Genomic DNA, 13,950 nt, shown 5'->3' on the forward strand with positions numbered 1-13,950 from the left:
AAATAGAATAAACTCTTCTTCCTTTAGATAGAAGGAGTTGTTTTAAAATAGAATAAACTCTTCTTGTCGAAATTAATAACTATTCAATTTTATGATATGATTGATTGTGTATTTACAAAATACACTGTGTGAATATGTGTAGAAACAAAATAAATAATGTAGAAACACTCATTTTCACATTATTTGAAATGATTGATTTCTTTCAAATTCTTGATGTTTTGTGTTGTTTTTGTTAGTGATGATGTATTATTGGATAAATAAATGTAGCTGTAAGAATTTTATAAAAAAATTTATACATCTTTGTACATGCTATGCATTTGTAAATATTTGTATTACTGTATATTTTTCAGCCAATGTGTAATATATTCTTGAGTAGCAGATGTATTTTATAGAACTTCTGGTTCAATATAGTATACTGGATATACAGTATAGACAAATCAATACCTTATTTCATAATTTTGAGAATTAATTAGTGTATTTTCAAAGACAGTAAAGATTGCTAAGTACCGCACTATAGTTCTATCAAAAGCCTTCCGCATCTCATTTTTCTTAATATTTGAAATTTATTTGCCAAGAAATTCATACTTTACAAATTTGAAATTAGATTGTGTGGATAGCCTCTTAGATTATTTAGTTTTCAGAATGTTTAAAATCTTTATCTTTCAAAAGCTTTCCGCATCTTATTTGCCTTGAAATTTGAAGTTTATTTGCCAAAAAATTCATACTTTACACATTTGAAATTGGATTTTGAGGTTAGCCCCTTTAAATCATTCAGTTCTCAGAATGTATGAAATTACTAAATTTTGAAAAATGTGTTTTCTAAGGTTATAGGCAATATTGAAGTTATGGGCAACTGTAGAAAATGAAATATTTCTGTTACTCAAGAATATACATCAAAATGTAATGATTAGTATTAGATGTACTGTATACAATTCTCTGCGCTAAATTATATTTTTCATTTCAATATAGTATTCTTGTAAAAAAGAAGATATTCAAAAATATACCTGTGGTAATTTTTAGATTCATTGGATTAGTTTTACTGAAACTTTATAATTATTACCGTCGTACTTTACCGCGGCTTTTCTGCGTTCATATCAGAGTTGTCAACTGAGGTTCCAACAAATTTCTGCAATTTGTTGTCGATTTCTTGAAAAGCACAGTTACACTTTGTTTTATACAGAACATTTTCTACATCTCTTTTATTGAAAACTATTCATGAAGAACATTTTGTTAACAACTGTAGTGTGAACGTAGCTTAATGTAGTATTATAATAAGAAAACAAAGATATTGTCGAATTTCACTAGAAATTTATTAAAAACTATAAAACAGAACCATGGTTTCACGTAGTTAACCAACGCATCATCAGATGTACTAAGGAACTCAGCGTTGGTTAACTACGTGAAACCATGGTTCTGTTTTATAGTTTTTAATAAATTTCTAGTGAAATTTAATAAATTTCTAGTGAAATTTAATAAATTTCTAGTGAAATTCGACAATATCTTTGTTTTCTTATTATGGAGAGATTTCACAACATCACCATCACTTCTACTAATTTTATTAATGTAGTATCGTACAATATTACTACCCAAAAAAAATCTTTCCAATCCATTACCTTAAAAATCTATTACCTTACCGGTTTGTTAGCTATTGGTTGTTTTTTTAATATGAAGATTCCTCCAAGGCTTAGACCCAGTTGCAAAAAAGCCGGTTAAATTTTAAACATGATTAATTCCACAAGAACCAATCAGTGATGGCGTTTTTGAAAAGACGGCTTCTCTGATTGGTTCTTGTGGAGTTAATCAAGATTTAAATCTAACCGGTTTTTGTGCAACCGGAACTAAGTGCTCCAAATGCTGAATTTGTTACAAAAAGAAATATTATAAAGTTCAAGTCCATTGTATTTTTCTGTCAAAGTATCAATTTTAATATTTTTTGTCAATAACCTGTGAACAAGTTTATAATGTTTCTAAAAAATTTGATTTTCTGTTGAAAATGAAAACATAATAAGTACAGGATATCATTGTTCTATTGTTCCATTTTCAGCTGAATGACTGTGTGTATTAATTTATGGTAATGCCTTGTAACGTATTATTTATGGTATGCAATTCATCACTGCCATGTGAATACAGTATAAACGTCCATTGTATTTTTCTGTCAAAGTATCAATTTTAATATTTTTTGTCAATAACCTGTGAACAAGTTTATAATGTTTCTAAAAAATTTGATTTTCTGTTGAAAATGAAAACATAATAAGTACAGGATATCATTGTTCTATTGTTCCATTTTCAGCTGAATGACTGTGTGTATTAATTTATGGTAATGCCTTGTAACGTATTATTTATGGTATGCAATTCATCACTGCCATGTGAATACAGTATAAACGACTGAAAATAAATACTTGAGATGATACAATGCTTGTTTTATTTAGTGCAATCCTTGAACATAAAAATCTTCAAGATTTGGTTGATATTTAGGCTATGGATAGAGGTTGACGTAACTAGTGTTGTGCTATAATATGAGACGTTTCGCTACAATACAGGGTGAGATATTAACTGAAACATAAAATCCAACCTCCACTCACAGATCAGAGAAATCACTCATATTCAAAATGCTTATACCTCAAGAATAGGAATGAATTTCGCCAATGTGATGACTCATTATTGTTTCTCTCGTCAAGTACTATCATTTCTGAGAGTTTGAGCGATTTTAATTTTTGACCATTTTGCAAAAATCCATGATGTTCATGGATTTCATGAAAAATGCAAATCTCCCAGATTTGGTTGATATTCTTGCTATGGATAGAGGTTGACCTAACAAGTGTTGTACAATATGAGACGTTTGGCTACAATAAACGGTGAGTTATTCACTGAAACTTAGAATTTTTCCTCCACTCACAGATCAGAGAATATTTCAAAATTGTATTCCAAAATCTAATCATCCATATTTTAATATAATGACACAGTTTTAATGAAAATTAATGAAATTTTTAATTCTCCATGTACCAACTACTCTAAATACCAAAAATGATTGTATCCAAAATTTCTATAGAAGGCATTTTTAATTTCAAACAAGGTAGTTCATCAGTGTTTGAAATTAAACACTAAACACAGATATGTTGTGGAACTCCCCCATATTAAGGTAACATGAATAAGATATTATTAATTTATTTGTCACATTTATTGATATTGATACACAATCATTCCTAACTTATCTATATAATAAGGGAGAGTAGGGTTGTGTTTGTTCGTGTGTTCGTTTGTTCGCATCAAAACATGTCAACTTGTGGATTGCATACCGGAAAAATCTGGTGTGGCGCACTCACACAACTTTCCTTGCCGTTATGAAAAATCTGGTGTGGCGCACTCACACAACTTTCCTTGCCGTTATGAAAATCGATCACCTGACGCTAGTGTTCCCGCACATCTCAAGTCTACTATTCAAAGATTTGATCCAGCTGGTGACAGGGCAATAACGCTGGAGACACATGAGGTCTGCTATCTCTTCATAGTGACTGATTTAATGGAATCAACAATAATTTGCAATTGAATAATCACATTTTCTCGAATTTAAAGTTTATTTTCAATTTTAGGTGAAAATGTAACTGAACATTAATTGTAGAGATTTTCATGCTCAATCTTTTCCACTTAGATTTTTTTTTGTTTAAATTGTATCTGAAGCCTGATAATTGGGAATCTAAGATAAAACTTTGCATAGATGGGGCGGTGCTCCTGAAATTTTTACAGATATGGGACTTGTGGCAGTTGATAGAGTTTATCGATGACTATTTTAGGTATGAATTTAATCAAAATCGTTGGAGCCTTTTTCGAGAAAATCGCGAAAAACCCTGTTTTTGACAACATTTTTGCCATTTTAGCCGCCATCTTGAATTGCATTTGATCGAAATTGTTCCTGTCGGATCCTTATAGTGTAAGGACCTTAAGTTTCAAATTTCAAGTCATTCCGTTGATTGAGAGATGAGATATCGTGTACACAGACGCACATACACTCATACACACACACATACAGACCAATACCCAAAAACCACTTTTTTGGACTCAGGGGACCTTGAAACGTATAGAAATTTAGAAATTGGGGTACCTTAATTTTTTTCGGAAAGCAATACTTTCCTTACCTATGGTAATAGGGCAAGGAAAGTAAAAAAGGGAATGATTTAGATCTCCTAATTTTGAACATAGATTCTAAAAATATCAATCTCGTGCACCTGGAAGCCCAAATTTCAATTTTCCTTCTAGATTTTTCAGAATTAATGTTCAAACTTCATTAATAGCACATACGATTTCATAAAAAAATCACCAAATCATATGGTCGGAATTAGAAAATTTTATTATATTAAAGAACTGGGTTATACACGTATACATGTGTAAAGTAGTATAGGAAAATTATGTTTGACGCATCATCACGTCTGAACTACTGGACTGATTAACTTGAAATTTTGCATATAGATTCTTGCTTAACCGAGGATGGTTATAAACCTATTTTAAATTCTTCAATATTTGATTACATCAAGTTTTCAGTTTGTCAAGATTTCAATTATTTGTCATGCTTTCAGTTGTTGTAAGGAAGCAGCAGAACATTTCTCTTAAAAGGGAAATTAGAAGATAGGTATGATTGGGGATCCTTTTCGAATGATAAAAACAGGTTTTCCATCGCACCCAAATTTTCTCCGCCATTTTGGAATTAGCATTTTGAATAAAACTTCTTTTTTTAATTGAAAGGTGGTCATATGATACATGATTCCGATACAGGATTTCCAGAGAAAAGGTGTGGTGAAAACCGCACATCCATATCTCAAACCTTTCAAAATTTATTCTCATTCATTTCCTTTATTATAGTATAGAAGATGATAAATAAATGGATGATATATCCATCTATCTATCATCTTCTATACTATAATAGAGGAAAGAACTGGCTTAAAGACGTATACACTCGTGTAGAGGATAGGGAAATTATGTTTGACGCATCATCACGTCTGAACTACTGGACTGATTTACTTGAAATGCTGCTTATAAATTCTTAATCAACCGAGGATTCTTATAGGCCTATATTCAATTCTTCTGGATTTCATTACGTCAAGTTTTAAAAGAGACCCTTGCGAAGCACGGGTTACCTGCTAGTTATGAATAAGATAGAACATACAAGTCTACAAGTAGAACTGAAGCCCGGTTGCACAAAATCCTGTTAAATTTTAATTATAATTAGATGCAACGTAATGGTCATGCTTTCTTGAAAAGAATGCTTCTTTGATTAGTTCTCGTGGCATTTAATTACAGTTGAAATTCAACAGGCTTTCGTGCAACTGAGGCAATATCTTATTCTTTTCACCTCAATTTTCTAGATCAAACTTCATAAAAATATTACTTTTATGAATGAAAAAAAACCGCCAATACCATATAGGTTTTCATCACTCTATAACGCCAGCCCGCTATCAACTTCACTCAATGTGTCTTTTCATAGAAGGTCTTGGTCAAGGTCCAATAAACTTCAATAAAAGGTGAGTCATAATTATTTTTCCTCCCGTTTTTCAAGCCCCGAGCTTGGGGTGCAGTTGCCATGGCAACTAATAAACAGTTTATGAATCGTTCTTCAGAGCTTTAACCTCCTTATTTTATCAATAACTCTCAGTGGGGCAGTTTATTGATAAAATAGCTTTCAAATTTACAATCTCTCGATTTTTTCAAACTTCTACAAGCTTGTTAATTGGAGGTGAAATATTTCTGTTTTAAGGTTTCAAGTTATCAAGGTTGTAGATCGGAGAAGTACTGAAGCATGGAAGGGTAGTTTGAAGAAATACTCCTGTTAACTTTTATTTTAAGAGTTTCAAAGCTATCAAGGTTTTAGTTCGAAGAGGTATTGACGCATTCATTGGTAGTTAAAATATTTCTGTTTGGAGAGTTTTGATGCCATCAAGGTTTTAGATTGACAGAGTACTTTATTTATGTAGATTACAATAATACTGGCTTTTACACTTATATACAATAGCTTACAATACAGCAAAATTATAGATGAATTTACATAATATAGACTAAGAAAATAATTATTGAACTGCATATGATATGAAAAAGCAATAATTGGTAATAGCTACAGATAATATTGTTATGCATCTACATAAATTGGCGGAGCTTTGGACATATCAATGTCCATTCTTTGGAAAGAATATTCAAAATATCCTCCCCACTAACACTCTACCAAAACGTTAATTTCATTAATTCAACTACGGATTTATTTGTAAATGAAAATATTGTAAAAGTTTCAATTAATATGAAGATTTGAGAGGAAAAATCTGAAAATTGATAAAGTAAAATAATTATACAGGTAAATAAGATCAAATCATTGATTAGATTGGAGAGGTATTAAAGTATTCAAGGGTAGTTGAAGTTAAAAAATACTCTTAATATTTTATATTTGAATAGTTTCAAAGCTATCAAGGTTTTAGATTGAAAAGGTATTAACGCATTCATCGGTAGTTGGAGGTAAAATATTTCTGTTTAGAGAGCTTTATAGTAAGTTTTAAGTTTTAAGTTATATTTAAGTTTAAGTTTTAAGTTATATTTAAGTTTTAGATCGGAGAGGTATTAAAGCATTCAACTGTAGGCTGGTTGAAGTTGAAATACTCCATATATTTTTTATTAGAAAAGTTACAAAGCTACCAAGGTTTTAGATTGGAGAGGTATTGAATAATTCATTAGTATTTGGAGGTGAAATATTTTTGTTTAGAGAACTTTATAGGTATCAAAGTTTTAGATCGGAGAGGTATTAAAGCATTCAACTGTAGGCTAGTTAAAATACTCCTAATATTTTCATTTGAAGATTTTCAAAGCTATCAATAAGGTTTCAGATTGGAGAAATATTGAAGCATTACTCATTTCAAAGCTATCAATAACGGCGTGATTACTCTGTTGTATATCCATACTTTTTCACTGTTAAAATTAAACTTGAATTTTAAAAAACACTTTTGAAGTGAAAATGCACTTACTTTTGTAGTGACGATCGTTTCGACTATCATAGATGCCTTGTTATCTGAGTAAATTCCCACAGTCTGATGATGACCAACAACAGGTCGAAACGATCGTCACTACAAAAGTAAGTGCATTTTCACTTCAATTTTTTTTTTTAAAATTCAAGTTCTATCAATAACGTTTCAGATTGGAGAAATATTAAAGTATCAATAATCAAGAGTTCTATTAGAGATGGATAACGGAGACACTAACGAAACGCAAGAAAAAATTGACGATGCGATGAACTCTGAAGACGTTAAAACAGATACCGATAACACATCTCCAATACCCGACGGCGATTTAACAATAGATGTAGAGAACGATCAACCTGAAACTTCCGGTAGTTCTCCTCGAGAACTCCTAACTGAGGATGACAGTGCTTCCCCACGAGAACCAGATGAAGGAGAGGTTTCCAATGTGTATGAAGAAATTGTTCCTGAAAACACAGTTTTGGAAGAAAATGGAGTTGAAATGTTTGATGTGGAGAACTTGGAACAAGAGTGTGATGATACAGTTCAATCAATAATAGATACACTCATTAATGAGTATTTCATGAGGTATTTGTTTGAGAGTACAAAAGTTTTAGCGGAGGATGTCGTGGATGAGGTGATCGAAAAAGCTGCAGACATGATCAACCGCGGGGAAAGAGCCAGACCAGAGACAATCACAACGTTTGTGAAAAGTGTGATCTCCGAGATATTCAATGAAGCAATGTTCCAGAGATTGTCTTCAGAAGAGAAGGAGATGTTGAATGAAATTGCTAGGAAAGGACGTGAAAGGAAGGACCAAGTAGATGAGGAAACTAGTTTGTCTGTGGCAAGAGATTTTGTTGTCCAGGATGTTTTGAAAGGGTTGGAACTGAAGGATGGTGAGGATCTGGAGAAACATGAATCTGAAATGTCAGCTGATTCAGGTAGGCAGAAAGATGAAGAGGAGTCTAGATCGTTGTCAGACCACGGTGATGACCAGTTGCAGGGAGACGTGCCTCAGCCGAGATATGGTGGGGCGGTTATGGGTTCTTTGGGTACCTTTCTGCATCCCAATAGTCAGCAAATGCAGCGTTTCCAAAATGTACTGAGGGCTCATCTTGAAAAGCAGAAAAGGACGTTGGAAGAAGAGATTAATGAGCTGGTAAGTGAATTATTATACTATTTTCTAGATATCCCATGGTATAGGGCGTTTATGTCGCAACTTTCACTGTTATCCCAAGCCGATAGTTCACGTAGTTCTTCCCTATGCAGCTGTGTGACGTTGGTATTCTCTCAAATTGTGCCGTTCATACACTCTCACCCCAACAAAACAGTAAAAATTGACAACAATCGACAGTAATCGGCTTGGGATAACAGTAAAAGCTGCGACATAAATTCCCTATACCATGGGGTATCTACTTACGCTATTGTTTCTCTATGGTACTATTTTCTGCTGTATCATTGTTAGTACAGTGGCTGTTAGTAGAGTTGTTGGTAGTAGGAGTGTTTGGTCTAAAGTAGTCTTTAAAGCTAGAAGAAATCAATCTTCTTTAAATGGATGAATTCAGGCTACTTTTTTTATTTATGAAATAGAATAAATTATGGTATCCTTTGAAATTAATAAAATAATATCCTTGTATAATTAATATATATCATATTTTATAATATTTTTATTCTTAATCTATTATTTTATTAATTTCAAAGGGTAACTTACTATAATTCTATTTTATAAAGAAATCTGTCATTTATCAATACAATAATTTTATTATTATAATAATCTATAATAGATATTATAATCTGAAAAAAGGGAAGTAAGCTTATCTTATACTATTCCTCTTATATGATGTATATGGTGTATCTTATATTCCTCTTATATAATCTTTCTATTAAAGATGAAAATAATTTATTTTTGTTAGTACAATCACAGAAGAAGGAAACATACAGCTCTCTAGGCCTACTCCATGTTACAGTACAAAAAAAGAACTAAATATCATTTGTATCTTCAAAGTGATTTCCTCTAGTAAAAAACCTTTAACCTTTCAAATTTGAAAATATTTTAAAGGTTTGTATAAATGAATCAAAACTAAACGTTTTTTCATTAACACTTATGTAGAAATAATTAAAAGCAGAATAAATTGAAAAGAAAGTAAGTTTTAAGAACATTAGCATGTTGCCAAATTAATTAATTTTTTATTGAAATAAGAAAATCCGGCTTTTAGAGTAAAATGAATCTACTAATCTCAGCTCAAAGAGTGTTCAAATTTTATCATTTTTTACATAAATACTTTGAAAGCCTTATTATTTGGATCTATTTACTAGATCCAACAAATTTTTATATATCTGTACTTCATACACGCCTCAATATTGTAATAAATATTATTAGGTATTGCAGTTCTGCAAATGAAAATTTAATGTTAGGATGAATGATGAAATTGTTTAGAAAATCTTTAATGAAAAAGACTAAGAAATTGTCAAAAAACCACTGATTTATTGATAATTAGAAAGACCGGTTTCGGTTATTACACCATTGTCAATCTCTGATAAACTTTCTTAAACTTAGTTTATCAGAGATTGACAATGGTGTAATAACCGAAACCGGTCTTTCTAATTATCAATAAATCAGTGGTTTTTTGACAATTTCTTAGTCTTTTCCATTCAATATGAATAATTACCACAATATCAACTTTTCAACTACACAAAAAGTTTAGAAAATCATTCAACTTGGGTACTGATGATACTTGGTACTTTTGAATGATGATATTGTTTAGTAAATCATCAACTCAGCTACTAGGTCCTCTATTGTATTTGTAAAATCATTCAATTTAACGTTCTGAAAGACCATTTCTTTGGATAAATCATTATAAAATGAATAATCTGTAATTACAGTCTTATCTCTTGAATGACAAGGTGAATATGTACTCAGAAATTATTGAAAATATTAATTCTGCATATTTTACAGCTTCAGAAAATATGTAACAATATTCTATAACACAACATATTTTAATATTTCAGACTCATGATGTGAAAGAAAAACTAGCAACTGAAACTAGACTTCTAGAGGATTGCCACAACAGAGAAGTCCATATATTTCAACAACAGAAACAATTGGATGCTATCAACTCATCAATTGAAGAAATCACAAATGAACTGGAAAACATTTCCAATTCCCACTCACAAACTACGAAAACTTACAAACTGAAAACAGATGAAGTAGCAGTGAATATACAGAAAGGTGAGAAGAACTTAATTTTGACACTAAAATAAATCTAATGCATCAAAGGTCTCTGATTATATTTGAAAATAGTTTAATATTCTAGTACCTCAAAGACTTAAGATCTTCAATAATTGGAACTGGTTACCAATATTATTTATATTAAGGCTATTGTATTCTACCTAATTTTCATTTTATTCATTCATTCATTCATTTATTCATGGATACAATAACAAATCATATGAGTATGATTGGGAAGGAACAACAGGCTTGGCCCAAAACTATTCCATTCCCAAATTTTGATTACATGTCCAAAAAATAGGTTATGTTTCTTCTGTAAAAAGTTCAAGCTCAATTCTCTGAGAACATGTGAAAGTCAATCAGAAGCTGACACAATTAGGCTTAAGTGGTAGTATAAGAGGTTTATCTATAGCCTAACTACTATTTTAATCATCACATTAGTTCATATTAGTGCGACCTGGATACCTGAAGACTCTTAACCAGACCTGAACCAGCCAGATCCCATGATATTATTATTATTAGTTCAACTTTTTTATTTTAGACCATGAAGTATTCTTCATCTAATTAACAGAACATTGCCCTCAAAGTCAATTTTTTGTTTGAATGATCTTAAGTGAGATTGTTCAAGATTTTTCAATTATGACAATGTTAATAGCATATATGAATATTGTATGAATTTGAGAATAATGAGATATCGATCAATCACTCTGTAATTATAATAGTTTGGCCCTTCCAAGGTGGGTTCTCTCAGTTATTTGAAGTGATGTAAGTACGAAAGATAATTTCATTTAAAAGGCTAGTATATGTTCCAACCGCTGTATAAATACATTCAAATTGAAAATTAATTTTCAAAACAAATCAGTTATCACTCTAATTTCCGTAATATGATGTAAGTACGAAAGATAATTTCATTTAAAAGGCTAGTATAAGTTCAACTGCTGTATAATACATTCAAATTGAAAATTAATTTTCAAAACAAATCAGTTATCACTGTAATTTCCGTAATATACTCGTTCTTCTTAAAATAAATCTGGGAAATACCCTACTTTTGTGACTATGAGCATAGAGAAACGATAGCATAGATATCCCATGGTATAGGGCGTTTATGTCGCAATTTTTACTGTTATCTCAAGCCGATAGTTCATGTAATTCTTTCCCGTGAAGCTGTGTGACACTGGTAGTCTCTCATATTGTGCCGTTCATACACTCTCACCCCAACAAAACAGTAAAATTCAACAACAATCAACAGTAATCGGCTTGAGATAACAGTAAAAGTTGCGACATAAACGCCCTATACCATGGGATATCTACTTACGCTATTGTTTCTCTATGATACTACATTCAAATTGAAAATTAATTTTCAAAACAAATCAGTTATCACTGTAATTTCCGTAATATACTCGTTCTTCTTAAAATATATTTGGGAAATACCCTACTTTTGTGACTATGAGACTATCAAGTTTGGATTGTGATAATAATAGCCTACTGCATTGGATTATTAATATGTATTGTAAGTAGTACAAATAATATTGAATTGGATTAATTATATTTGTGAATAATAGTGATATAGCAGGCTATTTGTCTACACTGTATTTAATGTGCTCTCATAATCAGTTTGCTTTTGTTGTTAATTATACTTGGTGTTAATTATATTTGTGAATAATACTGATATAGCAGGCTATTTGTCTACACTGTATTTAATGTGCTCTCATGATCAGTTTGCTTTTGGTGCCTTAATAATATGATTTTTCATTTTTGTGGTATATATCTTGACTGATTAATGTTTTTTTATTTTTAGAGAAAGAGCTCCGTTTAGAGTCAGAATCATTGGCAGCCTTGGTTCGACAATTTTCCGAATGGGAATCGAATCAAGCATCGCAGATCACATTGTCGAAAAATATTACTGACAAAACTAATGCTGAGAAAAAACGGATTATTATTGAAAAACAACAACAGGTAGGTTGTCTGCTGTTATTATTTCTTTAGAATATCATTTCTCCAGCATTGAATTTAATAATTTTTCTAAATATGGCGTTTCAATCATTAAAAGTCTAGATAAAATATGTTCTTCAGAGTATGATTGTGATTTATTAGTTATATGGTAATTATTTCAGTATAACTATCGTAATTTCATGCTCTGTATATATTGTAAAAATGGGAAATAAATTGATTTGATAAAATTGAAATCATCTCATTGTGGTGTGCATATTTTGGTTCACAGTCATAGATTGATGAAACTCCTATGTGACTATCGGCTGCTTTATAACGTATCTCCAATTAATATTATATCTCCAGCATTGAATTTAATTATTTCATATAAATATGACGTTTCAATCATTGAAAGACTAGCTAAAATTGAAATCATCTCATTGTGGTGTGCATATTTTGGTTCACAGTCATAGATTGATGAAACTCCTATGTGACTATCGGCTGCTTTATAATGTATCTCCAATTAATATTATATCTCCAGCATTGAATTTAATTATTTCATATAAATATGACGTTTCAATCATTGAAAGACTAGATAAAATTGAAATCATCTCATTGTGGTCTGCATATTTTGGTTCATATTCACAAATTGCTGATAAAACTCCAATGTTGATATAATCAAATCAAATCAAATTCTTTTATTCCTCATCCAAAAAACAATACAACAAATATAAATAAATTCTGTCACCCACACTATCAGAAAAATGTTTACAATACAATAATGTTACTTACAAAGCATAATAATAATAAAGCATAATAACATAAAAACTTTCTATTCTACTATTATTGTTAATTATTCTTCTAATAGTGCAAGCTGACAGGCCGTACTTAAAGGAATTAATCCTTGCATGGACCTAAGGTCTGTGAGCAAGGATGAGCCCCCATCAGTCAGCCTGACGAGAATGAAATTTTATATCAACTGCTTTTATATCAAATTAATATCAACTGCTTATAGTTATCGTGGGATACAGGTACTCATAATATATCCGTATGTACGGTACCAACTCAATTATCTATTCATTTATTTATTACATTCCATAATCACAATAATATCATTCCATAATATCAAATTAATGATTGGGAGAAAATTAATAGGATAGACCCAAAACTGTTGAAATTCAGCAACTTTGAAGAGAGTATCTTCCATATTCAAACTCACATTGTGAACAAATTCCAATTCAATTTATTTGCCATTTTATAAAATAATGCAAATATTTTTCTTACATTGCATACTTAAGCTATGAATATGAAAAAATAATATAATATAAAGAGGAATAATGTGATGAACATTGAAAACAAAATTCTTTAAAAGCTTTCAATATTTTAATGGCATTATTAGCTTTTGAAATTAATTAATTAATGATTCTTACTATCGGAAGTGCTATCCAGTATAGAAGCATAGAGAAACAATAGCATAAGTAGATAACCCATGGTATAGGGCGTTTATGTCGCAACTTTTACTGTTATCTCAAGCCGATTACTGTTGATTATTGTCGAATTTTACTGTTTTGTTGGGGTGAGAGTGTATGAACGGCACAATATGAGAGACTACCAGTTTCACACAGCTTCACGGGAAAGAATTACATGAACTATCGGGTTGAGATAACAGTAAAAGTTGCGACATAAACGCCCTATACCATGGGATATCTGCTATTGTTTCTCTATGGTAGAATACAGCAGTTGGAGCTTATACTAGCCTTTAAATGAAATTATCTTTCATACTTACATCACTTCAAATAATTG

The 13,950-nt window shown here is 30.9% G+C and overlaps 1 protein-coding gene across 2 annotated transcripts in view; it reads left to right on the forward strand.

The window, feature by feature from the left end:
* The first annotated feature begins 5,588 nt into the window (after positions 1-5,588).
* The window catches only part of LOC111044455 (coiled-coil domain-containing protein 40), a 37,720-nt gene continuing 29,358 nt past the window's right edge, over positions 5,589-13,950 (forward strand). Inside the window, exons 1-4 of one of the 2 annotated variants that reach the window (XM_022329615.2) lie at positions 5,589-5,869; positions 7,165-8,148; positions 9,999-10,218; positions 12,017-12,174. In XM_022329615.2, coding sequence (XP_022185307.2) covers positions 7,210-8,148; positions 9,999-10,218; positions 12,017-12,174 — 1,317 coding nt within the window. In that variant the 5' untranslated portion in view covers positions 5,589-5,869; positions 7,165-7,209. The remainder of the gene's footprint in view (positions 5,870-7,164; positions 8,149-9,998; positions 10,219-12,016; positions 12,175-13,950) is intronic. The other variant, XM_039433818.1, reaches the window with a different exon arrangement.

This window comes from Nilaparvata lugens, chromosome 8, assembly GCF_014356525.2.
Source record: "Nilaparvata lugens isolate BPH chromosome 8, ASM1435652v1, whole genome shotgun sequence".
In the NCBI taxonomy this organism is placed as follows: domain Eukaryota; kingdom Metazoa; phylum Arthropoda; class Insecta; order Hemiptera; family Delphacidae; genus Nilaparvata; species Nilaparvata lugens.